The 14,901-nt window shown below is 41.1% G+C and overlaps 2 protein-coding genes across 3 annotated transcripts in view; one reads left to right on the top strand and one right to left on the bottom strand.

Moving 5' to 3' along the window:
* Positions 1–1,742: 1,742 nt before the first annotated feature.
* On the bottom strand, positions 1,743–6,496 carry NUDT2 (nudix hydrolase 2). 2 transcript variants are annotated; one of them, XM_072358966.1, is made up of 3 exons: positions 6,414–6,496; positions 4,840–4,985; positions 1,743–2,072 (listed from the first exon to the last, which is right to left on the bottom strand). In XM_072358966.1, exons 2-3 carry the CDS (start codon positions 4,970–4,972, stop codon positions 1,759–1,761), a joined length of 447 nt encoding a protein of 148 aa, XP_072215067.1. In that variant the 5' UTR covers positions 4,973–4,985; positions 6,414–6,496; the 3' UTR covers positions 1,743–1,758. The 2 variants fall into 2 exon arrangements, with proteins under 2 accessions (XP_072215067.1, XP_072215068.1); XM_072358967.1 differs by lacking the exon at positions 6,414–6,496 and adding an exon at positions 5,778–6,248.
* A 1,481-nt stretch (positions 6,497–7,977) lies between these two features.
* Positions 7,978–14,901, top strand: part of KIF24 (kinesin family member 24) — a 28,616-nt gene continuing 21,692 nt past the window's right edge. The window contains exons 1-2 of the mRNA XM_072360061.1: positions 7,978–8,013; positions 11,844–12,474. Coding sequence (XP_072216162.1) covers positions 11,858–12,474 — 617 coding nt within the window. The 5' untranslated portion in view covers positions 7,978–8,013; positions 11,844–11,857. The remainder of the gene's footprint in view (positions 8,014–11,843; positions 12,475–14,901) is intronic.

Genomic DNA, 14,901 nt, shown 5'->3' with positions numbered 1-14,901 from the left:
TTCCAGATATGGGCAGGGGAGCTAAAAAACATGGCATTTCATCATGAGAAGACTCAAAGATCACCTTTTCAGTTGTCCAACAGGAAAGACTCTGAAATAGCTGATTCTCCTTTGGGTTGGGGATGGACCAGGTGACATTGTAAGACACCCTCTACCTCCTTCCATCCACCAGCTGAGTAACACACAGAGCAGTTGCACAAACTGGAGAGCCGTTCACTTCCTGCCATCACCTGAATGTAATGCTTTTACACAGCATTCACAGTTGAAATAAAACTTACCTGTAAAATGGAATAACACTGGAATTTATTCATTTTTATATATATGTAAAAAAGGCCGCACTTTGAGAAGACTTTTGTAAATCAATCCATGGCAAGATAAGTGATAAACATGACATTACTGCCACAAGTGCCAAAGGATGGGCACCAAATACCTGCAGAATAGTACAATACTAAACTGCAGCACATTTTTCAGCCCATCCATGCCATACTTCTAGTACTGAAGGTCTTCACCAGGGCTGATATGATGCTAATTACCATCCTCCCTCCTGAAGCAAGTAGGAAGACAGAACAGAAGCAGAACCCCCTTTCTAACACCCTTAGACAGCAAATGCTACAGAAGACAAAGGGAGTAAGGGGGGGGGGGGGAAGGGGAAGAAAGGGGGGACGGAGGGGTAGAAGTTACCTGGGATTCAGAAAACTTTTCTTCTTATACAATAATTTAACAATGCCATGAGTCTTTTTTTGTATTACTGTACCAAAACACCCAAAAGATTATGAATCATTACTAACAGAACATTAATGACCATACAGAGTGCCAGCAGGTCAATGACAAAAGAGTGATTCACAGAAAAGCTGGTGCAGGTGAAGATGCAGAAGCCAGAAGTACAACCACAGCCTACTGTAATCATCCAGCAGAAGTATCTGCAGCAAAGCACTGACAACGCACATGACCCTGCTGCCCCTGCATGTGCAGCCTGCAGCCAACACTGATGCTATCAAACAGATGTAAGGCCTATTAGCTCTGTGCAGAAAATACTCTATTAGGCAGCCATAGATTTCCTTGTCATAATCTTTTGAATAATGTATGGCCAAAGTGCCTTTTAGAGAACAAAAAGGAAGGGGAAAAAAAGAACTTCAAGTTTACTATTTAAATACTGTATGTCAACAGTTTACTGAGACTCCTTGGATAGCAGCTATTTTCATAACAGAATATTAGCTATGTACATAAATTCATGATACAAACAAGACCTGAAATGATTTGACAAGTTATTACAACACATCAGCAGAGGAGTTGGGAACAGAACTACTGCTGCCCTACTTGAAATGCAAGATTTAACTTCTGCAGTACATATTTTGCAATTAAAAAATCTCCATATGCTCATTTTTACAAAACTACAGATTTACATCAGCAAGTCAAGAAACACCAAGTGTTTGACTTGCAAAAATAGACAATTATTCAGCACTTTAAGAAAAAAAGAAATAGGAACATAGAGAGACTTTGTTAGCTCAGGGTTTCAACTCAGACATCTCTGGCTTACAGTTCAGCCAGACCACACTGTTTTTACATTAGCTATGGGAGACAAAAGCATAAGTTCTTTAAAAGCTACAAGTATCATCACTGAGTTTGTAGAGGTTTACAAAAAGAAAGTATATTTCTGCAGTCATATTGTACTTCTACTGGCTAAAAAATAAAATTGTTAAAAAAAAAAATAAATCAGGCTGCTTCTCCAAAAATTCTTCTTGTTCTTCACAAAAGCACTTACTTCTTGGAGCTGAGAAACTGATGCGCATCTTTCAGTGTTGCTTGCATATCCTCATATTCTGCAAATCTGCAAGCATCCTCCAGCTTCAGCCAGCGGAAAGCCTGGTGCTCCTCAGAGAGCTTAATTTCTGTGTTACAATCCTTCACCTCTGCCAGCCAGTAAACAACAGTCTTGGGTTTGCCATGGACAGGATATTGCAGTTCTTTCCTGTAACCTTCTACAAGAGTGAGCTGACTGGCCTGAAGACCTGCCTCTTCCTGCGTTTCCCTGAAGGCTGTCTGCAAGTCATCCTCTCCTGGATCCACATGGCCTGTCAAGAGCATGACAAAAACTATGATTTTGTTTCTTCATTTGACAATTGAGAAACACTAGGAGAGAGAAGGGAGGATACAATAGATGACAAAGAATCAAGCTAGTGTCAGAGAACAGAGGTTGTTTCTCAAACATTTATGTCTTGATTTTGCTCCTGTGGCTTTTACAATTGTTCATACTGCATCTTTCAAAATAACCAGTTGCCTCTTAGCATAAGAAACCTTTTCTTCCCAGCCCTACCCTCCTCTTCTGGAGCAAAATCCATTTGAAAGGTGAGTTTCACATAAAAAAAGCTTTCAATCACTTGATGCACAGCTTAGGACAACATCATGAACACTATAACATTTCAACAGTATATTAACCCCCCCCCCCCCCCCCCTCCAAAAAAGTGAAAGTTAGAAAACAGAACCAAACTATCTTCCTGCATTTCCTTATTTCAGCACATCCTAAACCACTAAGAAGTCAATCATGAAACCACTAACTGGAAAACAGACAAGGCTGCCGTGCTTCATACTTAAAACTGCTTTACTTCAAGAGTAGGTCAGATGCTTACAAATCCTGAGCCACCCCAGGAACACTTGGATCCTAAGTTATTAGAGACCACCAATATTTTGTCCTGCACTGGGCCATGCAACATTTTAAGAGTCTTTTTATTTTTTTTCCATATTACCCAGTGAAGTACAGCACACCTAAATGCCAATCTTGCCAGCAGCTGTTTTAGTTATCCAGGACACCCTATTTGTTTTACGTTGCTTAGAATGAGAGGTGCCATTACAAACAAAGGATAAATATAACATATCCCCAGTTGTTTGTACTTTTGTTGAGAAATGTCAGATTCTGTTTTCTCATGAAAGATCCAGACAAGACCATAAATAGAACAAGCCAAGCAGGATCTCAAAAAAGCAATGAAAAATGAACTGGGAGGCTTCAAGGGAAAAAAAAAGCAGCTTTATTTTGCCCCTAGTATCACTCCCTTTTCTATTTAGGTGTCTGCATATAGGCACGACTTATCACAGACACAAGTATTTCCTCAGGTTTCAGGTACCCAAAGCCACCTTTTAGTGATCAGATTAGTATATGTAGGAAGTTCATTTTGCTTTGCCAAAAGGTCTCTCTCACTTCTTTATGTATCAGAAGCTTAACCATCCTTTTACGTGACACTTTCTCTGAAATAAAACACAATTCTATTTAAAAAATAACTGCAGAAAACAGCATCTCACACTGCATTTGATGTTTCAGATATCTGAGATCAAACATAGTGTAGCTTTAAGTAAAAACAATTTCCCCTGACTCTCAGCACTGCAAGTCAAAGTCTCCTTCTTTCTGAAAGATAGACATATTTCCAAAGATGGGACTTTTACTAATGGCTGAGAAAAATAATCCACCTAGACTCACACAACTGGATTTCTTTTATCTTCTCCACAGCAAGTCCCTCAAACAGAACAGTCCACGGTCCAGAACATCCACAAACAGTAAAGCACCACAGTTTATTGCAATCACGACCTATCAATACCAAAGATGCAGTGAGTTGAGGTAGCAATGAAACTGGAGGCTGGGGTTCAACTTCAACTCACGGGACACAGATGCTACCACTTGCCTGCCAGCACAGGGAAAGGTAAACAGCACACCCCACTATTGCTAACCTCTAGCCTAAACTCAGCAAGTTTCCAGCTTCGACTGGTATTCTCTGCCTATCAGGAAGAAAAAGGAGAAAAAGGACTACCAACAGCATATCACTGCAGCTTTCAGCTCCTCAAATTCACTTACACTCATGCAGTCCCAATATGCTGAGGAGGAATAGAAGCCTTACACCTCCTTCCCACCAGACTCAATTTGTACCAGGTTGCAGATCTAAGAGCACAGATCAGAGTGATGTTTACATGGGAGAATCCAGGCATGTATAGTTTAATCCCACAAAGGTCGCTTAGGGAACTTTAAAGATATCAATGCACAGCTATAGTCATAAGTAGACTCGTGTCCTGTGTGCACTTGGAGAGGTGTCAAGAGTCCATATTAAAAGTTATAATCAATTTAAATTTGTATCTCTATTGTACAGAAGTTTCTGCAACCTGGAACTTCCTCTGAAGACCGCTCACACTGGAGAGAACATAAAATGTAACAACTCCTTCATTTTTTATCTATAAAGCCTGTAACATTTGATCTGAGTGCACACCATGCATGTCTTGAGACATTTCATTTGCCAACATGCAAGCACATTCAGAATTTCTGCATTCCCTGAGAAACCTTTTCACATGGGTCTCTCATAACAGTCCTGGCTCTCAGTTTTCCAGTAGGCTGCAAACTCTTCTAGCTAGGCTTTAGGCGAAGTGGACAGAGGGAAAGGTTCATAAAGTTTTCTCTCTTTCAGTAACAGAAATGCACAGCTGATCTTGTTACTAGCTTTTTTTTTTCGCCCCAATTCATAAGCTCCTATTTACAAACTATTCATGTGCTATGCTTTAAGAACACTATTTTACAAAAGAACAAACTAGTGGGAAGAAACAGTACTCAAAAAGGTGTAGAATGTACTTGAAATACTTCTGTGCTGTGCTTTTTCTGGTACCAGGGCTGCCACCATGTACCACCAAACACTGGCTCTGCTGTGCAGCCATAAAGCTCCTCACTCTGGTACCTAAAGAGTACAATTAGCTGTGAATGTCCACTGGTTAACAGCCCCCAAAGCTCACCTTAGGAGCATTCAACCAAACAGTCAGAAATATCATTCCTGACACAAGCAACACTGAAGTTATCACAATAAACATCACCTTTGGGAGGGGTCCAGTGGTGGGTCCCATAGGATGTCTGGAGGAGGAGGTATTCAATACTGTCAGCAGCCTTAGAAGACGGTGATGGCTGCAGTCTTCTGTAGATTATCAAGCCACAAGCTCTTACAGCCATGTCCCCCTCTTAACTGCAAGGAGAGCAGCAGAAGAGCACAGAGGATCACGCAGAAATAACACAGAGCTCAAATTGACAAACCATATTTACCCAGGAAATGTTCTCAGCACTGGCTAAAAGTCATCCAGTTCCTTCACAGTTACTACATAAACTGCATCTTAGTAACTACCCATGTGAACTATCAGTGTGAAAACTAAGCCCTTTCATTTTTAAAACAGAATCTCACATAAAGCTAAAAAAAGAGACAGTTTTCAAGAAGCACGAAATATGACTTGTGTGCCACTTCTTTGCAGTTGCTATTTTATATACTATACTAGAGGGATGTAAAATGATGTAAATAAAGCAGAAGCCAGAAACGTAACAGTCTGAAGCTTTCTCACTGCAAAAATCTAAAGGCACTGTGCAAAGATAATACCTCAACATTACCTGGGAGTTCCAGACAGGAATAACTACCCAACACAGACACCCTGCAGCACAGAATTCCTCAGGATGTCAGTGACAAAGCTGAGCAACACGATGTCAGAGGATGGGCATTCTATCATCTGGCCTAGATTTAAAGCTGTGATACAAAATTAAAAGCTTCTTGGCATGCAAGGGAAGCATTAATTTGATGTAAACAGCAACCACGTATCTCTTAAGTGACAAGTCTTGTAAGCAAAAAAGTGATGTATCCAAGGCAACTGGTTCTTAAACTCTGAGAGCAATGGAGATGAGAAACCCATTTTAAAAGAAACAGCAACTCCCTGCCTTAGGTAGAACTCGTTTTCTTGATAGCACTGCTGTTTTCAATAGATAATACACTTACACAGCAATGTTTTCCCCTTCAGCGTTCTGGGAGACACTGTGACAACTCTATGTTGAGATCGGAGCACGGGGTAGCACCATCTACCAGCAACAAAGCCTCAGGGCGGTACGCAGCCACCTTGCTTAATTCCTCTTAACGCATTTCAGCCCATCAGCGGCGCCAAGCCCAACGATCGCTACCCACCACCACAGCCACGACCCATAGGGCCCGGCTGCATCACACACCGCAACCGGGTCATCAGCACCACCTCCTGGGTTAGCTGGGAAACGCCGCGCGGTCACGCCGACCCCAACGGGCAAACACCCCGCGTGCTGCACAGCCTCCAGCCCGACGCTCCCCTCCCGCGGGCGGAAGGAAGGCTGTGTGTGGGGGGGGGGGAGGTCGGGCGGTCCCTCAGGTGCTGCTGGGCCGCTCCAGCGGGCAGAGCGCCCTGCGCTGAGCAGCACTGGGCTGAACGGGAGCAGGCCCGGCGGCCCCAAGAACCCCCCGGCCGTTACCGCCGTGGTACCAGGACGCCACGGTGCACGTCTTACTGCATGCCGGGACCGGGGAGAGGGGAGCTGGGGAGAAGCGGCACGAAAGTCGAACGAGAGGAGAGAACAAAACGGCACCGAGCGGAGCGCGGCCGGCCCTCACCTGCGCTGCCAGGATACAGTGTGGGCGGGACTGGCGCGGGATTGACAACCACACCAACCAATCGCGGCGATCCCCACCTCTCCCTCGCCACCACTCGCTGGCGGTGGGCGCGAGAGTTTGAAGCGGGAAAGGCGCTGTTGCTATGGAGACGCGGCCTGGGCGCCGCCGCCACCGCCTCCGTCTCCATGTCTGCTGCGGCCGGTGAGGGGGTGAAGGCGGTGGGCGGCCTCCCTGGGTGCCGTTCCCGTCTCATTCGTCCCGTTCCATCCGCCCCGTCCCCTCCTGTTGGCTCCTGGAAGGAAGCGGAGGTCTGCAAAGAGGGAAGCGGAGCGGGCGCTACGGGCCGCGGGCACGCTCTGATCTCATTGCCAGGCCTCGCTGGAGGGCCGCGGGCCGCCTCCTCAGCTCCCGGCCTGAAACCGTCAGTAAGTGGCCGATCCCTTCCCCTCGGGCCGCGAGCTGCGTGCCCTGTGCTTCCCCAAAGGAATGCCTGCAGGCGCCTTCCAGGGGTCAAACTACAGGCTTGGTCTGCCTGGGAGTAAAAGAAAGCAGCCTGTAGAGCTATAACCTGCTTCGGGGCAAACCACAAGTGTGTTCACCCCTCTGAGTCTTGCAGTGTAATTCCAGATGCACATCAGCTTGTTTAGGTATAATTATAAAATAAATACTGAGAGCCATTTGTTAAATCTCACTGGCAGGAGAATCCCAGGCACAATTTTCAAATAATCAGCATCCCGATTTAACTCTGGGATTCTTTTCTAGGCGTGTGGTTGAATATTAGACACTTCCCATTTCCATGCAGCTGCTGTTCCCAGCAGCTGTCGGGTGTCAGCTGTGGGAGGGGGGCTCTTCTGCTGAGCTCACCACGCTATTCTTGGTGTAAAGGAATGATTTCCATAATGAACATCTTGTGCAAATCAGAAGGTGTTTGAAAACACCATAACCAACACTGAGTGGTAGTTTTTAGGTCTGTTTCAGAGAATATAAAAATTAATCATAGAGTAAGTGATTCAGGCTTGTCCGTAGCATTGGTGCAGGGAGGAAACCTGTATCTTGGCCCAGCTGTACAACAGTTGCCAGTCAATACCAGAAGTGCTCCCTCTTTCCCTGTGATTATACAAAGACTACAGACGGTTATCTATTGGTAGCATTCAGCTTTATTTCTCGTATCTTCAAAACTGCTACAAAACTTGTTTCAACTAAAAGGGTTTAGTATCTCATGTACATGTATGGGGATTTCTGTAGTGTAATCTTGTGATTTTATGAATGAATCTGCTGCAGTGATCTATAAATGCTTGAAATAGAATTTCACAGCTTTAAATTGTATTTATCTCCTTTTCTTTTTTCTAGTAGGTAATGTTTCTAGTAATATCTCTTACTGTGGAGCTTGTATTTATAAATGTGCAATCTCTCCATGAGCCTGTTCTTCACAGTAATGCCCTCGTGTCCAAGAGATGGGATCAGAATAATTAAAGATAAAGCATTTGATGTGCTACTCTTGAGAAGCACATCAGCTGTTCATTTCTGGAGGACTCAATCAGACTTGGCTTTGGATCATAGTCTGAAAAGAACTCAGTGCTCAGATGAATAAGAAATAAAGGTAAGTGATTGGTAAAATCAGTTAATAAGTCTCCGTTTTCTCCTACAGGACTGTCAGCAAAAATTGGCTTCATTTTGATCTTCTGCTTCTATACTCAAAAAAACATGTGGACTTGGAGCCTGTGCTGAAGACATCTTTAGGGTAACCTGGTTATAAGTGATGAGTACAGTACTTTGATATAGTTGTGGTCAGGAAAGTTAACATATATACACACGTTTATGGACTTTTTAGGTTCTTAACATTTGTTTCTATAAGCTGTGAAATGGAAAGATTTATGTGATACAGAGTGACAGATGGGAAAACAAGGTAGTGTTTAGGTTTTGGATGTTTATTATTTTTATCAGATGCTTTTGAGAATTATTTCTCAAATTTAATGGCCAGACCACAGTTTATGATACAGAATGATGGATTACTTGCAGAGTGAAGTGTATAGCTGCATCAGTTTACATTTGTAAGGCTAGCAGTGGCACACAAGATTTCTTTACTTTTCCACTAAATTTCTGGAGTTTAAGATATGGCTATAGTGATATGAGTTTCACATCTGAGTGGTGACAATAAGGAGTACCAATGAAAATCAACTAGAATTGCCAGGTAAATATGAGTAGCAGGTAACGGTGTATGTGTGCCTTGCTTACTCAAATGAACAGTACACTGAGATCTTTAGTATTTCAGAGTATGAAAGGATTCAGATCAAGTGGTCAAAGGCTGCTTTATTCTTAATGTAGTCTATGTAGGGATTTTACAAGATTCCTTTTATGCTCAGTGACTGACATTATCTTTGAAAACCAGACTTCTCCACGTGGCTTCTGTCTAAAAGCCAGTTAATAAGTATGAGCATTTTGAAGTGGAGGATCATCTGCTAGAGCACAATTTTGTGGTAAATTGATTTCCTCACAATACATTTAATCACTTTTTTCCAGTACCAGACTTTTTCCCTATCTTTATTCCCCTTAAAAACCCTGTGGTACTGAAGCAGGAGTGTGATCTGTGCTTTCAGTTTGGTCCTGTTACAAAATGTATATATTGTTTACAATAAGTACTTACCCATTACCATCTGGCAGGATCTGTATCGCTGAGATTTTTGTAAAACTTCTTTGCTAGAGAAATAAGCTGTGGACACCTCAGGTCTTTGCCACATAAAAAAAATGAACTGACTCGTCTCTCTTTGACACTAGAACAGCAAGCTTATAGTGAGTTGTGCCTCCCAACTTGCTCCCTTACTTCTCAAAACTGAGCTTTTATTCAGCTAATTTAAGGAACCTTAGGCTTTGTCTTTGTCCTACCTTCTGTGAAGTTACTTGTAGCTTTGCTGGGATCAAGGTTTGTTTCGGCTTTTATATCAAACTATCGCCTTGAACAATGTTACATTTGTCTGTACCAGAAAACAGTGTAGTCTCAAAAGAACACATTAGATCCTGGCAGTGCCTGCGGAGTTCTAGCTGCTATTTGCTGTGGAAAGGTAAAGGTCTTTTCTCTTTTTGCCAGAAGATGGCATTATCATTACCAATTTAGGATTCTTGAAAACCTCCTGTTACTGCCCTTACTGTTTACAAAGTTATTTTTAAGAATTGCATGTAAGTTTTAGAAAAGCTGTCAAACGATAAGAAGTCTGCAGTGTCGGATTAATTAAGGTAGTCTTTTTACGGAGAGGAAGGCACACTATTCTTTTAGAGCATTAATGTTTAGAAGGCCAGAAGAATTTCACTGTGTCCATCAATTCAAACAAATGTAATTCCCCTGAATTCTCTTGTACAAACCAGACTATATCTTCTAAAATTTGTCTACTCTTGAGTTTTAGAATTATCAGAAATGCTGGAACCCATCACCATGACCTTGGCTTATTTTTTTTCCATGGTTGATTAATTTGTTACTCCTTTATTGCTCAATGTTGAGTTTTCCTGAGTTATGAAATAGCTCTTCCAGATATGGAAAGATACTGGAATTAATCTCCTTTAACCATTTAGGTCCAGCAAGATTTATTGTAGCTGAGGAAGCAAAAGTGATGATTTTACTTTCAGGGCTGCGTCTCATTAGGAAGCCTTTTAGTGGCTTTCACATGGCAAAGAGCCTTAGCCAGTAAGCCATGCAGAGTTGCTTACATATCTCAGGAATATCCTTCTTGTATGTTCTGCAGTACCTAAATCACCTGAATGTTCTGTATTTTGAGAAATCTGCCTGTCCAGTCATTTCTAGCTGTAAAATATATTTTAATATATTTTGCTTAATGTTTAGTTGGAACCTTGAACTTAAAAGTGTCAAATTTCTCTACTTTTTTTTTTTTTTTTTGGTGTGAAGTGTTTCCAGCCCCCCACCCCCTCCTTTTTTTTTATTTCCTTAAAGCTCTCACTCAAATAGAGGTTAACCCAGATCTATTTCTTACATTGGCCACTCTGTTTATATTTAACCTAAGCCTAAGCACATGCTAAGTTTTAAGTAAAATCTAGGATACAAGAATGAGAATAGGCAAAGCTACTGGATTGTTTTAATATTTAACAGACTGGTGTGTTATAAGACTTCTGTGTTATAGCTGCTCATTTCATGAAAGAAAAGAGATTTCCCATGGTTGTGTTGTTGCAGCTTTTGTACTTGGAACTTATGTGAGACAGGAGCTTTTCAAAAATTTGACTCTCCTTGAAAGAAAGTCTGAATCTTCTGTGGAATTTTATCTACTAGAGAACATGGAAAATTGTGAATGAAATCTGAAAAACCTCTGTATGTGTCATAGTTAGTATCTATGATCTTTAGGTTTGCTGTCCTCTCTGTCAGTTTTAATTTCCCCCTACCATAATCCAGTAATCTGAACAGTGACTCTGGCTTTATCTCAAGATTCCAAGTCACATAATATGTGTATTTAATAAGTCCACCTCCACATGATCATTTTGCCTTGAAGCTTGTTGTTTCTGAATTACCAAGAAATAGATCTTAGCTTGGTTTTGTTGAATGTTACTGTAACTTTCAAATGTGGGAAAGACTTGCATATGCTAAGACTCAACAAAAGAGTAAGAGAGCAGTGAGGAAAAGATAATGGAGTTGCTATTCTTCTCTCTTTTCATGCAACAAATAAAAATATCTGCAAATATGAATCTATCTGGATACAGACAGCTGGGGGAGCTGTCTGCATCACCTTTCAGTGATGCATGTTGCTTTTTTTGGGTTTCCCAAGAATGCAGCTATGGCATTCCAGTAACATTTATAGATTTAGAGAAATTCTGTGTTTCAGATTTCACACAATATTTTGGCTGTTCTGTCAGGAATACCCAGAAATGCTCACAAGATTCATGACTTAGAAAAGAAAGTTACACAGCAAAACTGTAACTTCATGGTAGTTAATCAACAAGATGAACAGTCTTCATTTTTCAACTTGAGGTGAGGACAAATGCAGTTCCTTTTCCTTTGGTTACTTAACCAGTGATAGCTGAACCACATTATACCACATGTGCTGATATTAAATTTAGTATCTAAAATTAGGCATTTTACATTCTGTAGCTTGAGGACAGGGTTTTGGTAGCTGTGGCATTCATCAAGTAGACATTGGGCGTGTAGGAACTTTGCAGCAGTAAGTAACACTACATTGTGCATTTCCTACTGTATTTGTATATTGGTATAACTTTAAAATACAGTTTTAGAGGTAATATATTTGCTTCATATTTAGTTTATCTTTAGTATTGCTACATTCAGTAGTGTTTGGCAGGCCAAAATATTGTGAGCAGAATAGTCTTTTAGCCCAACTTGAGGTCATCTTATCTGCAGAAATGTTTTGTTTCTTCATTAATGTCTTTGCCAAGATGTTTCATATAACTTGAGTACTTGTCTTGTTTGATTTCATGTAGGCTTGAGCTTGAAGATGGCATCTTGCCTTTATGAGTGCCTTTGTGAGGCAGAGCTTGAAAAATATTATCCTCATTTTGCTGCCTTTGGTCTGCAGAAGATTGATGAGCTTGCCAAGATTTCTATGAATGATTATACCAAACTGGGAGTCCACGACATGAATGATCGCAAACGACTCTTTCAACTCATTAGAATAATCAAAATTATGCAAGAAGAGGAAGCTGTAAGAGACTTAAGCAAGCAGGATTTTCAACCAAGTGGCCTTTTCATTCAACCTCAGGTGACCAGAACAGGTCCCCGCAGACAGCTGCGTTTTGAGTCCTTCTTCGAGGAGAACAGTGGCACAGTTAAAGAATCAGAATCAGAGACATATGGTTCATCAGATTTCAATGCCAATGAAGAGAAGAACAGTCTTGTGGATGTGCTTGGACACATTCAACCACATGATTCAGACCTGACCAGATTAACTGTAAGAGATGCAAATACTGCTGGACTATACACAAAAACTGAACTGAACTGTACAGCAGTTTCTGATGATATTGCTCCTCTCCTGGGGGATTCTGAAACTCCCATCATACAAAGAGTGACTCATATTTCAGGGTATAATTATGGACTACCTCATTCCTGTATCAGGTAATGATCAGTTACCTTTGTTTTATATTATTTCAAGTAATTAATTAATTCCTCACTAGGGAGCAGGGTTTGTCTTCCTAGCTTCCACACAAGTAATACTAACGCTACAGAATTTGTACAGAGCAATGTGAAATGTTACAGAAAAGAGGGATTTTAATAAGCACTTATGACTCTCCAAGTCTGTTAGAAGGAATCAGTTGAATTCAACAGCTGCTACTCACCAAGACTGTCTAAGAATAATCTTCATTATCCTTCAGGATGTAAGGTTTTGTTCTCTTGGCGTTTTGACAAGTCTTTTTTTTTTTTCTCACACACAATTTTGCAAAACTCTGTTTTTCCAAAATTATTTTTTTATTATTATTAATCCCCTTATTAAGTTTGTCCAGATTTTCCCAGTATAAACGGATACGTGCTGTGATAGCTATAATAAATTTCTGAAGTGTTGCTTTAAAAAGAAACAATGAGTATAATTGGAGCACAACACAGACATGTTGGTGAGAGGCATGCCTTGCAGCTGCTCCTTGAAAGTTGATCTGTAGCATTCGTAATGTTTCCCAGTGTTTGCTAACAGGGGCTACAGCTATATTGAACCCTTGGTAAATTACCCTGGAAACATATTTACAGCACAAATTAGTTTTTGTTGGCTTACTCTCAGGCACTGTCTAAGCTGATTGCCTGAGACAATAACTGGAGTCTAAAAAAGCCTGAATAAACTCGCACTATATTTTAAAGCATCCAGACTTGGTAGGTGGCTCCCAGGTTTGGTTGTTTTGAAGTCCAGAGATACACTACTATGTGTGCTATTCAGAGCACTATCAGGCTTCTGCTTGCAACCTGGCTGGTGTCCAGGCACTGGCTGTTTCTGCAGCTATCCTCCTGAAGATCCTGGTTCAAGAAACAGAGAATTTACCTCCTTGCAAATGTGCTGCCACAATATGGTTTGTTGCAATGCAGCTGTGGCAGGCTTTTTCTGTAGTGATGAAGAAATTGTCAGGATTATTACAGTGCTTACATTTGAAATGATAACATTGTGCAGAAGTTCCCAGATTCAGGACGTATACAAGTAGTAGTTCATGAGCTTCTTCAAAAAGGATGTCTATTCAGTAACAAGTAGTCATTGACGTAGAGATGATTACTGTATCCAGTGTGTACAAAAGATGTGCTGCCAAACTCATGCTGAGTGATGCAGCATGCAAGAGCTTGGAATTATGGGGCTGGCTTGTATAAGTGCAATAGAAAGAAGGTGGGAGTGGGAGCATGGAGTTTTCAGCAGCTGTAAAGATTTGCATACAGTAGGAAGGTGAGAGGTAGCTTTGTGATGCTGAAGCTTGGTCTGGGAAGGCTGAGGTGACAGAAGAGATATGTGGTCAGGGTGTTGCTTACAACTTCTCTGGAGTGTGCATGTAGCTGGAAGAGATGGATGCTGTTTCCATAGTGGATAAGTAATAAGGTAGTAAGAAAGGCAACAAAAGAGTATATTACTCCTCTTAACTGGGAGGAAATAATTCTGAATTCTGAATGATCAGAGGCGCTGAAGTTTAATTTTTGCATCACCAGAGGCCATAATGCTGGAAAGTAAGACATGACCAATCTTAATGGTTTGGCTAAAGAAGACCAAGAGTTTGAATCCCATGATAGAGGCGTGATCTCAGTTGTCTTTCCTTTCTTTTACTCCTTTTTTCTTCAGCACATTCATCTCTGACTCGAAGTTGCAGCTCATCTTGTGGGCTTTCTGTACTTTCCTTAACATGTCTGAGTTTCTCCTGTTTTGACCAGACTGCATATTCCGCATTCCAGGCCTGGGGCCAGTCTGCTGATGCTTGGGTATCTGATTCTTGTTTTGCAAGTGCTCAACTCCTTCACTGAATTCCCAAGTCACCTTGTGATTTAACCACTGTGAAGGCTTATCTAGTCTCATATGTAAATAAAAAAAAAAAAGTCAGAAATGATTTTGAATGGCAGAAAGATAGAAGAGCTCTTACAATATGTTTAACTATATTTTCTACTTGCCCATAGCAGGATTGATCTTGACTGCAGTGGAGAGGACACAGTTGTTCTTCTGACCTATTGTTTAATCAGGTTTCTAACAATCTCTTTTGAGATTCTTTTTCTTGTAATATATATATTTTTTAAGTTGTAAAATGCAATTTCTATTTAAGAAAGGTTAATAAACAATCTGAACTTGAGGTCCTCTGTATAAAATTAAATCGTGCTCTGTTCCCATATAAGATGCATTCCATTAAATATGCCTCATAGAAGGAGTCTGTGCTTATACTCTTACAAACAGATCCTCCAAGCTGTCATGGTTGCCATTCTCCAAATCTTACCATCAGTCCTTTCTCTTTCAAGCTCTTAGGAAGAAGAAAGGCTCTTTTTTTAGGTCACTATATTTGGCCTCTGGTGATGCAAAAATTAAACTTCAGAGCC

The sequence above is a fragment of the Excalfactoria chinensis genome, chromosome Z (assembly GCF_039878825.1).
Source record: "Excalfactoria chinensis isolate bCotChi1 chromosome Z, bCotChi1.hap2, whole genome shotgun sequence".
In the NCBI taxonomy this organism is placed as follows: Eukaryota; Metazoa; Chordata; class Aves; order Galliformes; family Phasianidae; genus Excalfactoria; species Excalfactoria chinensis.
The sequence above is the reverse complement of the archived record's forward strand: the minus strand, read 5'-3'. Positions and strand labels throughout refer to the sequence as shown.

Bases quoted from the DNA above. Each gene is read 5' to 3' on its own strand.
- NUDT2 (XM_072358966.1), bottom strand. From the start codon at position 4,972: ATGGCTGTAAGAGCTTGTGGCTTGATAATCTACAGAAGACTGCAGCCA. The intron at 2,073-4,839 runs GTGATGTTTATT...TGCTCTTGACAG, and splicing joins CCACTGGACCCCTCCCAAAG to GCCATGTGGATCCAGGAGAG.